Source organism: Rhipicephalus microplus, chromosome 2 (assembly GCF_043290135.1).
Source record: "Rhipicephalus microplus isolate Deutch F79 chromosome 2, USDA_Rmic, whole genome shotgun sequence".
In the NCBI taxonomy this organism is placed as follows: Eukaryota; Metazoa; Arthropoda; class Arachnida; order Ixodida; family Ixodidae; genus Rhipicephalus; species Rhipicephalus microplus.
The window spans coordinates 22,560,550-22,575,953 of NC_134701.1; the positions used below are offsets into that span (position 1 = coordinate 22,560,550).

Genomic DNA, 15,404 nt, shown 5'->3' on the forward strand with positions numbered 1-15,404 from the left:
ATGCGACGAAAAAATGATCAATCTTTGTCAAAATAAATTCACTTTCTGGGCTTCCGCACGGTGCAGCGTTCGATACATCATTCATAGGGGTATAGTGCACCACGACAAGGACACAAAAAAGAGACACACTAACTTGCAACTAATGTTTTATTTGTGATCACACAGGCTATTTATACAATAACAGTAGATCGATAGCAATAGAATGCCAACCAACTAGCTCGGCAACGTGCCTTATCGATACATAGGATGTTACGCTCTGTGGAAGTTCGATATACGTGTGCAACAGTCATGCATGGAAAATTCAACGGGATTTATCAACCATTCGATATAGCAAATAATTCTATATATTCAAGTTTGATATACCCGGGATTGATTGTCTCTAGATCAAGGAAACTCGTGTAGATTAATTGTTCAAGATGCGCATGCGAGTTACTTCATTTTCTTACTCATATTACGAGTCGTACAGTCGTACAGCTGAATCCCTTTATGAAAGACATGCACCGAAGAAACAACTTGTATATAAAGGAAGTCTTTTTATATGGAGTTTCTCCTATATGCAGGGTACTGCATTTACATTTTATTAGGAACCCCTGTTTCAATGTAGGTACTATCTTCGTCAAATGACACATAAACAGCGGCAAGCCTTCATGATGGTATTGTCCGCGCCGCCCAGTTTTCACCATTGACAGGCGCGCGCATCCTGTTTGGCAGCTCTGTACATATATGCGAGCGTGCCATATATGTTCATTGCCATAAGTAAACGCTGCGCTGTATACAATCTCGAAGGCTTGCCGCTTTTCGCGTTTCATTTGACGCAGATAGTACCTAGGTGTCTCTTATAGACATTTGTCTCCCTATGGTGTTTTTTTATAAAGGAGTTGTACAGTGTAATTACCATACGTTATAAACTTTCATGATTCTAGTATCTTGATTTATTTGCTGCTTCAATAAATGCCTTTATCCATCTTCTGCTCACTTCAAAGAGTGTGAGGTGGCAGTGTGCATGTATGCAGGGGACATGATGACCCTGCTGATGAAGAAAGACACCCTGTCAGAAGAGTGCACGCAATTCTACATAGCCGAGACAGCGCTGGCCATCGACTCCATCCACAAGCTGGGCTTCATCCACCGAGACATCAAACCAGACAACTTGCTGCTGGATGCCAGGGTAAGCCACAGAGGGAAAGGGTTTCACAGTTGCTGCGCGAGCGGGGGTGCTTGCAGCTTTTAGGGAGGACAAATCTTTACCTAGCAACTAGCATGGTTCCTGTGTGAGGCATTGTTCTTTTAAATAATGACGCAGTCGCACTACTCCGCAAGGCCTCAGCAGTATGAACCCTAAAGGGCTGGCTGCACAAGATATTCCTGTAGTGTCGAACTAGCATGATAGTCATGAATGAAGAAAAACGGGAATCTATGGAGATGAGTTTGTGCGAGGCTTGCACTATTAGTGGTGGACATGACACTCTGTACAAACCGTGCTATGACACAACCATCACAAGAAAGAAAACGTCACCCCATAGCAAATGAATCGCTGTGGAGATATGTTTGCGAAAGGCTTACGAACTACGAAGCGACTGGCACAGGACGCGACATTCTCCACTACCGTCGCTCACAAAGACTCTACAGTCGAGTTTCTTGACTCTTCAATACGGCGCAGAGATGACAATCGAGGCAGGTCGTCAACAAACATGGGTTTATTGACCCAAAATACAGCACAGTGCGACAATCACGGGCTTGTAAATTAGCAGGGAAGCTCCGAAAGACGGATCGAGTACACTATCCCGCGGTGCCACGGCTACCACCGCTGAAGCTTATGTACGAGAAGTTGCCCGCAAAGGCAGAGCATGTCTTCCTCCGTTGAAAGCGTGGCAGCATCCCTCAAGCGCTTGAGTGCCAGGCAGTAGCAAGCCCACGGGAGAAGGGGTTGTCACTTGCAACCAGTGATAGGCGAAGTGCAGTGTGATGAGTGCTTATACAGTGTGTGCCAACATTATGGGGGCCAGAAGGGGAGGTGGTAGTAACAGCGGCCATGGGGGGCTCCAGCATATCATGTCAGCATACTAAGCTGCGACTGCCGTCGCAGCTTAGATCGACCGGCCGCGGCGGATACCCTGCTGCCGAGCTTCCAGGCACGCGGCGATCGAGATGGTAGGAACCTCCAGAGCTTTCGAACAATGAATTTTGACGTGATAACGTTTAAGAGCTCATTTGGCAGATATTCCAATGTCGGTGTCGATGTTGGAGTCGGCGTCGGCGCTTGTGCGCAAAAAATGTTCGTATTGTGGGTGAACAAAAAAATCGAGAAAGACGCAAGTAAAATTAATGATAATACTTTCTGAGTCGTGGTGAGGGTTGAATCTGGGTCATTTGTGTGGCAAGTAGGTGTTCTGCCATACAGCCACGCGCCTGCTTGGGAATGCAGTAAAAATAACGTTCACGCTTTGCAAACACACGCGTCCTGTACATGTCCAGCTTTAAAATGCAACATGTAATGCAGTCGAACACGGATATATTGAACTCGAAGGGAATCGCAAATTATTTCGATATATAAAAAATTCGATATAAAAAAATACAGGCCTCGAGAGCTTACCTGTAGCGGACCATCACCTGTGATATGGCCATTCAAGAATGACAACTAATCTGCACACACGCTGTAACAGATGGATTTATTTGCATGAAAAAAAAAATTGCTTATCTTGGCCTGCTACTTTGTTTTTGAAATTAAGTTGAAGATGCTAGTCTTGATCTTATCAAGGCTGTCTAGGTGCAACAGCCCAATTCCCTCCAAGGGCCGATAAAACGGCGAATGATGCGAACGCTGCCGCCACTTCAGCGGCGGAGTATGCATTTGAAGCCAGTGCCTTGTTCGAACGATCCTCCTCGTCACATGAGCTGTCGGCCTGGGCATTGTAGTCAGCTTTCACGAAATAGTCTGCAGACACTTTGCGTGGAACTGCTGCCGGGAAGCGGGACGACAACTCCCAAAATGTGTTGTCTATGTGCTCGTCGTCACCGTTTTCACCAGTTTCCACAAGTTCCGCCATCTTGAAGCCTGCCTTGCAGAAGCAATTGATCACTGTGTCCATCCTCACGTCTCGCCAGGCGTTGAAGATCTCCACGAGAGAAAACTTCATGGAGATTTCTGGCCACTCCGCCATCCACTGCTGGATGTCCTGGCTGCTAACAGCTTCGCTTTTGCAAGAAATGGTTGTGCCAACAATGTAGTAGCCCTGCTTAAATCCGTGAAGCCACCCGCTTTTGTCAGCGAAGTTCTCTTCACCGAGTGCAGCGGCAAACCATTTGGCCTTGGCCATCAGCAACAGGCCGTCCGCTGAATTGTTCTTCACGCACACTTCTAAAGACCAGGCCTCGAGTGCCTTTTCTACATTCCCGTGAACATGAAATGCTCCTGACATTTGCTGCTTCGCCGCCTTTGCCTCGATATCTTTGTTCTTCAACAACGTACTCAGAGTGCTCCGTGGTATTCCGAAGTCATCCGCGACGGTCGAACATTTCTCGCCTGCCTCAACATGCTGAATAGCCTTAAACTTCGTCGTAAAGTCAAAGGTCTTGCGCTCCTTGACGCTGCCCATAGCTACACGAGATGTCGACAATTCAAGGAGTCAGCAGCGGCTTTGCACATCTTGCACGCAAAAGAGGAATGTTGCACATGCGGTCGTACGTAGGCAATGCGACCAACAAAGTGCTCGCGAGGCGATGGTGCGAGCTGTGATTGACTGTTCAGAACTCGCAGAACAGCTACAAAAAAAAGGCGAAAGGAAGAGGACACCGGCTTCTTCATTCCTGCTCTGCGAGCCGACGGGCATGCGGAGAAAGCATGAGAGAAAGAGAGAGAAAGGGAAACAAAAAAGAAAAAAAAAGCCGTTCCACTAGTTAGAGACTGCGTAGACCGAGCCCTCTCACCCTTAATTTTTTTTTTTTTCGAGCGTTTCAGATTTTGGCGAAAGCGTGGTGCTGCGCGGCGGTCGCCGGGTGCTGGGAGTGTCAAAATAGACCTTCCAACTTGTGCTCAGAGCCGCGCTTCCACGGACATCGTGGGGCACTGCGAGTACCGGAGCGCACCTCTGAGCTCGCCCGACCGTGTTCGGTATATTGGAACGCGGGTAAAAATACTGTTTGATATAAACATGCGAATTTCTATATTTTTATAAAGGAATTTCAAGAAGATAATGTACGAGTTCGATATACTCGAAAATTCAGTATATTTGGGTTTGATATATCCGCGTTCGACTGTATTACAGTAATACTGCGTGGTGCAAGTGTGCATTGCCATTGTCTGTCAGAACATCTGATTATCATAAGGACTTTGTGGCCTGTAGCCGGTTACCCATTACAAAAGGCATACTCATTACTGCGCATATTCTCTTAAGCACACCTAGTATATATAGCAAGTTCGAGATGATTTCACGCGCATAATTGCTCTTTGTTTAAAGCATGCTACTCATTACACAGAATGCAGCCAGATGCGAAAGCTTCACTGACACAAATAATTTTCAACTTTAAGGATTACATAGTAGTAATATACAATTCGAACTTCTAACATTAGACCATACAATAAAAAATAATCACGAAGTAGTTGAAGTCAGGGTCAGGATATTGCTATTGCATTCAACTCTTAAAGGCAAAGCTTAAAGACCCTGCAATTTTTTAATGTTAAATCTGGCGAGGCATTTCAATAGGTGCAGTAAACTTTGCACAGAATTCAGTGAGGCCAAAACAATGAGCTATTCTACTGCCACGCAAACATAGGAGGCAGCATACTTTGTGATTACACTGTGTGTTAATTTATATGTGCTGTCTCAACATGGGTGCAAGAGTCAGTAAAGGCTTTTAATTACAAAACGACATGATGTGCGTGAATCGTTTAGATACTATGCTGCTTTTAGGAGCAGTGTACCATTTTACTAATTTTGCTGTTGTTTACTCTATGCCTGTCAGAGGTTTCATATTTGGAATTTTCTTCATCTCGAGTGACACAGACGGCGTGCAAAGGCTTGACAGGGTGTCTGGCGACCGGGAAAACCGGGAAAACCTGGAAATGTCAGGGAATTTTTAGCCACCGGGAAAAGTCAGGGAATTGTCAGGGAATTTGTCAATCAAGCGAGACAAGTCAGGGAAAACTGTCTTGGGGCCTGCCCACACTACTAATGACTCGCACAGCCGGTCGCTTTGGGCGAAACACTAGAGTCAGGGAAATAAAATTTACATAGAAGGACGATAGCAGGTGTTTAAATTCCACGCTCACTCTGCTTTTTTTTTATGTAGGGAATCTTGAAGGCGATGCATTTTGGTAGGCAATCTTGGAGGCGATGCATTTTGGTAGCCAATATTGAAGGCTATGCTTTCTTACGACGTCCGGAGCCAGAATTACGCAATCGAAGTGGAACACGGCAGGTTTTCGGTGTCACCTATTTTTGCGCCATCGTTTGCACGCACTGACCTCTACTAAAATTAGTTTGTGCGTTCTGGCTGCGGAGGCAGGGTAACGTAGCATATCGAGCCGAGCCACGACAATCCACACGCAATAAATCCAGCATGGCGACGTCCCTTTGTTGTACAGTGCGGCTAGGCTCTACTACGACTGAAAATGTGTGAATTGTGAGCTTTGCGTTCTCGCGGACGTTTTCCCGGAGTTCCTGCATAGCGCGAATTGTGGTGTGCGACGTTGTCCTCGACTAAGTGCTTCTGTGATTTGAAGTGAACATATCCGTATATTTCTGTGAAGGCATATTCCGGAGAGAAGAAATCCATCGGACCTGCAGCATTTCAGACGCGATCATCAGTGTCGCGCGCTGCTTATCAGTGCTGCGTTTCGGTGTCGCGCGCTGCAAAATATTTTTTCATCGAAGATGTCAGGAGGCAAGAAGTGTTCCTTTAATTCGGACTGGACGAACCCAAGTGTCTCCGACTATGCAAGTTGGATTAGGCCTGTGGAAAATGATCCGCACAAAGCCATGTGTACAGTTTGCCAAAAAACGTTTTTGCTGAGCAACATACAGAGCTGTTTCAAGTCATGCCTCTAGCAAGAAGCACGATTCAAGCTGGATTGAATTTTCTCAAAAGTGCTTCCCAGCCAAAGGTATTGTCATTTTTTAAAAGCCCGATGGACGCCTTGCCTAGCAGTAGCGCTGGATCTGCGCCTGCTGCTACCGAAGTTGCAGTGATTACAGCTCCTGTGCAAGTGTCAGTGGGTGGTTTTTTGTTTAAGAACAACGTGACTAAAGCAGAAATAATTTGGTGTCTCAATACCATAATGACACATGGATCCTTTCGTTCTGCGGCAGCGTCTGAGGCACGTTTTCCACTGATGTTTCCCACTTCTGAGGTGGCTGCAAAAGTTCAGCTGGGTAAAGACAAGGTAGGCTACACCATTTGCCATGGCATTGCGCCGTACTTTCGCAGTATTTTGCTGTCGAGTCTCGTCAATGTGCCTTACCTGGTAGTCTGTTTCGACGAGGCGCTGAACAAGGTCACCCAGAAACAGCAAATGGATGTTCTCATTAGATGGGATGCTGCTGACGACAGCATGAAGACTCGCTACCTGACGTCTTGTTTCATGGGTCATACGTGCACTGAAGACTTGGCGTCAGCGTTTCGTCAAGCGGTGGAGGAAATCAAAGGATCCAAAATCCTGCAAGTGTCCATGGACGGGCCAAATGTCAATTTTAAGTTTTTGTGGTCTCTGAAGGAAGAGCTTCGCGAGTCAGATAAGAGCCATATCCTCGACATAGGAAGCTGTGGCCTTCATGCAATCAATGGTGCTTATAAGGCTGGCCACGTTGCATCTGGCTGAGATTTGGTATCATTTTTTCGAAGCGCCTACAACCTGTTCAAATGCGTTCCTCGACGTCGCGCTGACTTTGTCAGCCTCACGGGGTGCTCGAAATTCCCCATGAAGTTCTGTGCAGTGAGGTGGCTGGAAAACAGTACTGTAATCTGTAGGGCACTGGAGATTCTACCACACCTCATTGTACTTGTGCAGCAGTGTAAAGAAAAAGCACGCAAGAGGCCAACATGCTCAAGCTACAAAGTGGTTGAAGAAGCTGTGTCTAATCAGGTCTTGTCAGCAAAGCTAGCTTTTGCTCTTTCGATTGCTGAGGAATCGGAACCCTTTCTGCGTGAATTTCAAACGGATAAACCGATGGTTCCATTCCTGTCAGCAGCACTAGAGAGCATTCTGCGGTCACTGCTGTCGAGAATTGTAAAACGGGAAGTTCTCGATGCTGCCGACACGATGGCCAAGTTGATGAAGATAGACCTAAGCATACCAGAAAATGCAGTAAATGTAGCCGCATTCGACATTGGGTTTTCGGCAAAAAATGAGCTCCGCAAGAACAAGAAGTTGTCACAGCTTGCAAAATGAATTTTAAAAAAGACTGCATATCGTTTGTCAAGGCTTGTGCACAGAAAGTGGTGGAGAGGTCGCCGCTTAAGTACAAGTTGGCCGTGGGTGCAGGCTGTTTGGACCCTGTCTGTGCATTGTCTTTGGAGGCTGGTCCCAGGTGGCTTAAGCTGGCACTTGAAGTACTTTCCGAGCACCACTGGATGACCGGCTTGCAAGCAGAGCGAGCCCATCGCTCCTACGTGAAGGTGTGCTCAGAAAGCAGTACGGGCACAGCTGGCAAATTTTGACAGGAAGAAACAGAAGCTGGATACTCTGTGGACAAACATATGTTCTCAGGATCACAAGGAGCTGCATTTTTTTGTGAAACTTCTCTCGTGCTTGTCTCGCGGCAATGCTGCGGTAAAGAGAAGCTTTTCTGTCAACAAGGAATGCCTTGTTGAAAATTTGAAAGAAGATTCTCTTGTGGCACAGAGAGTAGTGCATGATGCGGTCTTGGCAGCAGGTGGCATCGCTCAAGTAGACATTACCAACAGGATGGTGAAGACAGTTCGCAGTGCCTACAGCGTCTACAGGGAGCAGCTGCAAATAAAGAAAAGAGAGCGAGATGAAACAACTGAATCAGATAAGAAGAAAAAGAGAGCAGCAGCTCTGATTAAAGAGCTACAAGAAAAAAAGCAAAGGCTGCTTAGTGAAGCGCAACTTGAAGCTTCTATTCTTCAAGACAAAATAAACTCTCTCAAACGCTAATTGAAATGCATTTTGAGACTGAGGGCAGTTGCAATAAATGTTTTACTCTACAATGAAATGTGTTTTCTGTACCTATTTAATATGCTTCACGGACCATTTCCACAAAATGGTGTCTGTTGTATAGGTCAGCGAATTTTAGCTAAAATGGTCAGTGAAAACCTGGAAAAGTCAGGGAAATTGAATTCTGCAGTTTGCTAGACACCCTGCTTGAAAACTACATGTTTATTTTTGGACATCACAAAAGTCGTGCAAGAGGCAGTTCTAAAACAAAGGAAATAAAAAGTTCAATCACATAATGAATCGTAAGTAATGCGACGCAGCTTTAAACAGCACATTTTTCTGGAATGTGCTGTTCGGTCCTTGCGGCCAAACATGGCCCTTGCACCAATAAAATCAACAGAATAATAATAACATTCGCTGATGTTGCTTGCTTTCTCATGCCACGTTTCCCACCTTTACTATAAAATGCAGCCTTGTCATTACATGCAACTTAATCAGGCTGTTAGTTGAATCTGTGGAATGTTGTTTGCAGCCAACGTAGGTGAGTTTCTTTTTTGGTAGCGCTGAAATCAAGTCCATTTCGCTGTTTGCTCTCAGTTTGTTGAAGCTGAAGCAGTGTGTGAACCAGTCTTCCAGCTTTGCAGGCTTGCTCGTCACAGGCTTTGTAGGCTTGCTCATCGTTATTCATGCCATGGCATTGCTTTAAAATTTAACCAACGACAGCGCAAACGTAGCAACAGAGGCGCACACAGTATTCATACCATACACATGCTACGACAACCAGGGAATGCCTCTGGTGTTCTCTGAGAGAGCGATCTAAGAAACTAGGCGTACGCCACCCCACGGTGACATGAACAACTGCTACACCCTCCACCGCCCCCTGCTTGCTGCGTTGCTCCCACCTCCCCTTCTAGCCACCATACCGGGGTAGCATATCCAAGCATGCCGGCCGGCAAGGCGCTGCCACTTGACGCGTGCCAGCCAACAGATCTCAGAATAGCGCGCTCGATTCCCACATTCCCCACTCCTACATACTGAAGCCAGCCTGTGAAAGAGGCTGTTCCAGGCCAAGCGGCAAGGTCGGCTCAGTGGCAACGGGGCTCGCCAACATGACAATGTTCAAGAGGGTGGTGTCGTCTCCACGAAGACCAGCACGGAAGATGTGTGCCGCACCACACAGGAAGGTGAGGTTGTCGCTCCCATTAGCACGAGTCCATGGTCAGTCAAAGCCGCACAACAGTGCCACCAAAGGTTTCACCATGCCAGGGAGAACCCACTGCCAGGAAAGAGATCTGCAGCCCAAAAGAAACAAGGCAGGACTGCACAACGGGTAGTAGCCAGCTCGCTTGAAGTTCGCCGATCTGGAGGTAGCAGCCGTGAACGTACGAGGCATGCCTGCAAGGTGCATACATCAGCCAACCGCCGAAAGTTGCTGGGACGAAGGCTGGCAGGAACGGCCGGCAGCCAGGAATGGATGCCATAGCGACCACGCTCAGGCCTAGGCCAAAGCTTCAGTGAGTGGACCAGCCGCCGAAAGCGACTGCGATGCCATCAGGTGGGTTGGGCTGGATGGTGGGTTCAGCAGGGTAGAAGGCAGGAACCAGGCTGCAGCAGACAAGACCAAGGGACGGGACGCCACTGGTCAGGTACAGGTTGGCAGCGGCACGGTAAAGTCAGTTGCTGGGAGACGAAAGGGCGATGAAGAAGCGGACAGAAACGCCCCCAGCATAGCTGGTTTGCCAAAAAGAGTGCCTGCCTGACGTTACTACCCAACAAAGGGGCGTATACCTTCTATCACGTCTAGAAGTATGTCCACGCACTGTAGCAGTTATTCTCTCTTTACTAATGTGGCGTGGAATGAAAGCCACTAACATGCTCACAGGCAAAAGGTTGCTTATGAGGATGTCTTACAGTTTTCCTGTGATTGTGTGACTTGCTGCTGTGGACGGCAAAAGGGTTTGAAAAAAGCCGCATGAGCTCGAAGGGCTTGCCCGCACGAGACTTCATACATTGTCACATGTGGAATAAATAGCGTCATTCTTCATGCCTGGAAAGGTAGCAGAGCGGCACAACTTTGAGAAAGTCTTATGGCTACTCGCGTCTTTGGCCAACCGCGAGTGATGGGAATAGCCTGAGATGGCTATCCAGGTACTGCGGGGTACCACACCTTCAAAGACTCCCGGGGAGCTATTTCAGGCGAGATGAGGCACAGAAAAACTCCGCCGGGGAGAAACAGATGCGAATCCAATGTGCCCGAAGCAATTCTACTTTGTGTAAACGGCACACGGCGCCTACAACAGTACCAGGCTTTAAATATGCACCCGCTTCTTGGGAGTACGCTAAACAGAGCCCACTGCTGTACATTTGGTGGTTGTCTGTTTAAGGCGATACTATCAGTATCAGTGTGCTCAGCCGAGACGATCGACTCAAAAGTCTCTTCACCTTTGAAGTTCACGCCTTTTGACCCATTGGAGCCAGGGGCCTTGCAGTGCGTTCTTGGTGCGATTGCTCTCGTGAGCAGCAGACATGAATGTCAAATGCCGAAATGAGGGCACCCTACAAAGGTGAAAGCCATGACATTTCAAGTTTCTTTCCAGTAGTGCACAACAAAGTTGTGCTGCTGTGAAATCAATGCCTAGCGTGCGAGGCGGTCTTGGGCTCGCACAAGCGCTTAAGTCAGACGAGCATTATGGGGTCCGTTTTACCCACACATGACAATCTGTCCATAGCAGTGAAGCTTCTGGCGAGCAAAATCTTGAGTGGTATCTCATATTTAAAAGGCCACTCACCAGGTTTGACAATTTTGAGCTGACAAGTGCAATGCGTAGATGGGGCGTTCACAATTACGTCTGCCGAAATTTGCAATGCTACGTGCCATGGAAATGGGTCAAATTTCAAGATTAACGCTGCTCCCCACTCCATTCGCGGGCAAGCGAATGAGGGCATGACGTGCACGTATGAATTGCCCTACGTACATGGCAATGCAGTGACAATGGTCCGCTACGTAGACGACTGTGGTCTGATAGTGCCAACAGTGGCACGTGACATGGCGAACATTATTTAAGACGAAATGCATAGTTTATGTAATATCTTGCTTGAAGAGATTAATATAGAGACACAATAACGGATTTGTGCATCTTTTTTCCATTTTTTTCTCGTTAACTCATCAGCAGCATTGTTAACTCATCAGCGGCGTCTAGGACAGGCGTCTGCATCAAGCAGACGCCTGTCCTAGAAAAGAAATTATTGGTCCTGTGCGTTCGAGCACTCATTATGCTCATCTATCCTACCGCGTCTAAGCCATTTTTTATGAATTATCCTGCAGAAACAGGGAGCAGGCCTCAAAATAATGCTGGTCAACAAGACAACGCCGCTCGCTTGCTAGGGGGTTGGGCTTTTTCGGGCACGTCATGCGCACGTGACCTCTCGGCTGAATGCCGGAGAGGGCAGGGAAGAGATTTGACCTGCGAAGGCTACGCGGGCAAGTGGCAAGGGTTTCGAGTTCGCCTCTGATCTTCGTTTCACGCTGCCTAAAAAAGAACAATTTTCTGAGCTCGGTAATAAACAGATTGCAAATGTTTGTGACATAATGATCCTCATCGAACACACAGCTTCTGCGGTCTAACTAAAATTTTTTATGGGGCCTGATGAGTAACTCTTTAAAGGCAGCGGTAGCCACTACTAAGGTTGCGAATGGTTGCAGAGCGCCGGAAGGGACGACCCTGTAGCCACCACTGGGGAAGTCATTTCCTGTGTGCTAGAGGAAGTCGCGACCGAGTATTACGGGCACGGAAAGATTAAAGAGAAGCACGCTGCAGGGCGCATGCGATTTTCTCAACGCCCAATAAGTGGCGCAGCACTGCATGAAACAGCGGGGCTGCTCGCAAAGTGGAAGGCAAATGTTTTTTCCCGCAGCTGCTCGGCAGTTGTGTGCAGCGACGAATGCTCTGAGGCAGGCGCCATCTCGTTGGAAGGTCGCGCTCCCATTTTCCGCCATGCATGCCAGACCCAAAGGGGCAAATAAACAGCGCAGAGATGAGAAGGGTTCCCGCACCGACGGATGACTCCATCCCATGCGAACAGTACGACGCCAGAGCACGGTGGCTCACAATGGCCGAAAGCGTCGCCTAAGCGCGCATGAGGAACTAGATCGTTGGTAAACGCAGCGCCGCCTCTGTGAGTTGGCTTGCAGACGACAAGGTCAACGCTTTACGCTCGTGACAAAGATGGGCCAGCGAGCGTGTAAACGCTAGCACCACGTGGCCTACGAAGGGACGCTCTGGTTCGGCGATTTGGTCCTTCAGCTGCGCTGCTAAGAAAGGAAGGCCAGCGAGTGGAGATGACGCATTGGAAGGGCCCGAAGGCACATGCTCTGTGTTACTGGCTTGGTAGGACTACAGTCCACATTGGAGCAGTAATCACCGAAGGAGGCCTCTAAGACGGGATGGGGTCTCTCCCCGAGGATTGAAAGCAGAGGGCCGCTAAGGCGAGCCTACCCCGTGCTGCCAGCATCGTCCACATTGAACAAGATCAAGTCCGTCGCCACAGTATTGAGCAGGAACGAGCGCCTCGAGGGGAACTGCTCTGAAGCCATACCGAAACCCAGTTGTGCGGCAGTTATGCGAAAATATGTTTCGGAACATATTTTGGATTTCGAAAAGGCTACTCAACAATTGACCACATTCATACTATCAATCAGGTAATAGAGAAATGCTCAGAGTATAACCAACCACTATACATAGCCTTCATAGATTACGAGAAGGCGTTTGATTCAGTAGAAATATCAGCCGTCATGCAGACACTGCGGAATCAGGGCGTAGATGAAGTATATATAAACATTCTGGAAGAAATCTACAGGGGATCAACTGCTAACATAGTGCTTCATAAAGAAAGCAACAGAATACCAATCAAGAAGGGTGTAAGGCAGGGGGACACGATCTCCCCAATGTTATTTATCGCATGCTTACAGGAGGTTTTCAGAAGCCTAGAATGGGAACAGTTAGGGATAAGAGTTTATGGAGAATACCTTAGTAACCTGCGCTTCGCCGATGACATTGCATTGCTGAGTAACTCAGGGGACGAATTGCAACTCATGATTACTGAGTTAGACAAGGAGAGCAGAAAGGTGGGTCTTAAAATTAATCTGCAGAAAACGAAAGTAATGTACAACAACCTCGGAAAGGAGCAGCGCTTCGAGATAGGTAATAGTGCACTTGAAGTTGTAAAAGACTATGTCTACTTAGGGCAGGTAATAACCGCAGAGCCTAACCACGAGATTGAAGTAACTAGAAGAATAAGAATGGGGTGGAGCACATTTGGCAAGCACTCTCAAATTATGACTGGTAGATTGCCACTATCCCTCAAGAGGAAAGTATATAACAGCTGTATCTTGCCGGTACTTAGCTACGGAGCAGAAACCTGGAGACTTACAAAGAGGGTTCAGCTTAAATTGAGGACGACGCAGCGAGCAATGGAAAAAAAAATGGTAGGTGTAACCTTAAGAGACAAGAAGAGAGCAGAGTGGATTAGGGGACAAACGGGGGTTAAGGATATCATAGTTGAAATAAAGAAGAGGAAATGGACATGGGCCGGGCATGTAGCGCGTAGACAGGATAACCGCTGGGTAACTTACTGGATTCCCAAAGAAGGGAAGTGGGTTAGGGGGAGACAGAAGGTTAGGTGGGCAGATGAGATTAAGAAGTTTGCGGGTATAAATTGGCAGCAGCAAGCACAGGACCGGGTTAACTGGCGGAACATGGGAGAGGCCTTTGTACTGCAGTGGACGTAGTCAGGCTGATGATGATGATGTTTCAGAAAGGCTTATCGTACAAAGTGACTGGGAAGGCGTGCAACATTCTCCACTGCTGTCACACACAGAAACGCTATGGCCAGGTTCGTTGACTTTCCGGCATGGCGCAGAGATGACACTCGAAGCAGGTCGTCAAAAACACGGGTTTATTAACCTAAGATACCGCACAGTGCGACAATCATGGGCTTGCGGGTCAGCAGAGAAAGTCGGCAAGACACATCGAGTACACTATCCTGCAGCCCCACGGCTACCACATAAATGGGAACTGCTGAAGTGCACCAACAAGAACTCGCCTCAAAGGCAGAGCATGATTTCCTCCGTTTCAGGCGTGCCGGCATCTCCCAAGTGCCGGGCAGTAGCAAGCCCACGAGAGAGGGTGAAGTGTGTTTGTGTAGCATGTGCCGGCATAGCATTTCGTCGCATGTCGTCAGCAAGACGTCGCCATCTGACGCGTTCCAGCGACAGGCCTCGCAGCAAAGCCAGGACAGCCATCGTTTTCGATTGCGGTGGTTTTCAGCCACGTGCCATGCAGGCTGGCACACACGCTAGTCGGGGTACGAGGTGCCATAGGGAACTACTTAATAAAGCACACTTTATCATTTAGCACAACCAAGGGAACACTGATGCTTGCGTTCGCCCTAATCATCCCTGCTTCCGTGATATCTCTGAAGCAAAACCGAGAGGTAAGCGAGTTGGTACTGATTCATAACAACGTGAACGTAGTGCGAAAAGACATGGACAAGAAAGGGTTCACCACAAGCGCTTACTCGCAACTGGGAGCTTTAATGCTTCAACCAAAAATACATAAAATACACTTGGTGCTCAACAAAATCTCGCACATGCGCATTGTGAGCAAAACAAAAGGCAATAATACAAACCAAGAACACACCCCATGCAGTTCCCTTCCCGCCGGTCTACCCCCTTTCCATGAGTAGCGCGACTTCCTTGTCCGATAAGGCCAAAGAAGGCTTGCTAACCCACATGGGAGCCCTCGCATTAATGTGGTAGGCCTCGACAAGTTCTCATGTCGTGCGATCGTAGTGTCCAAACAATATCTCTGTGTCGGAGAATTGCATTTCACACTGACACTCAGCGCAGTGCATGGCTAGGTGCGTTATGGATCTTCCCTGCAAGGAAGACTGATGCTCCCTAAGACGAATGTTTAAACATCCGCCAGTCCGGCCCACGTAGACACAACCACACGACAGAGGGATGCAATAGACAACGTTGGCCCCACATGACACGAATCTAACCTTGTGGTTAATGGTGCGATTGCGCGTCCCGACCTTATCAAGGCTGTCGCCGACCATTGAACATAGTCTACCTAGCTTATTTTTAGCAGAAAAAGCGACCGTCAAGCCGAACCGCTGGGTGTTTTTCCTAAGCCGATGTGAGAGCGCATGCACATATTGCGTCACAGCTATTTTATCATTATGAGTCACGTTCCGACTGCGTGCATCGATACCTTTTATCTGTTTT

The 15,404-nt window shown here is 47.9% G+C and overlaps 1 protein-coding gene and 1 pseudogene across 6 annotated transcripts in view; both read left to right on the forward strand.

The window, feature by feature from the left end:
* Nucleotides 1-15,404, forward strand: part of trc (Serine/threonine-protein kinase tricornered) — a 212,279-nt gene that overhangs the window by 125,110 nt on the left and 71,765 nt on the right. For all 6 annotated transcript variants that reach the window (XM_075886289.1, XM_075886290.1, XM_037420293.2 and 3 more), the window contains one exon: nucleotides 1,014-1,168. In XM_075886289.1, coding sequence (XP_075742404.1) covers nucleotides 1,014-1,168 — 155 coding nt within the window. The remainder of the gene's footprint in view (nucleotides 1-1,013; nucleotides 1,169-15,404) is intronic.
* LOC142783925 (uncharacterized) lies at nucleotides 4,274-11,324 on the forward strand (annotated as a pseudogene).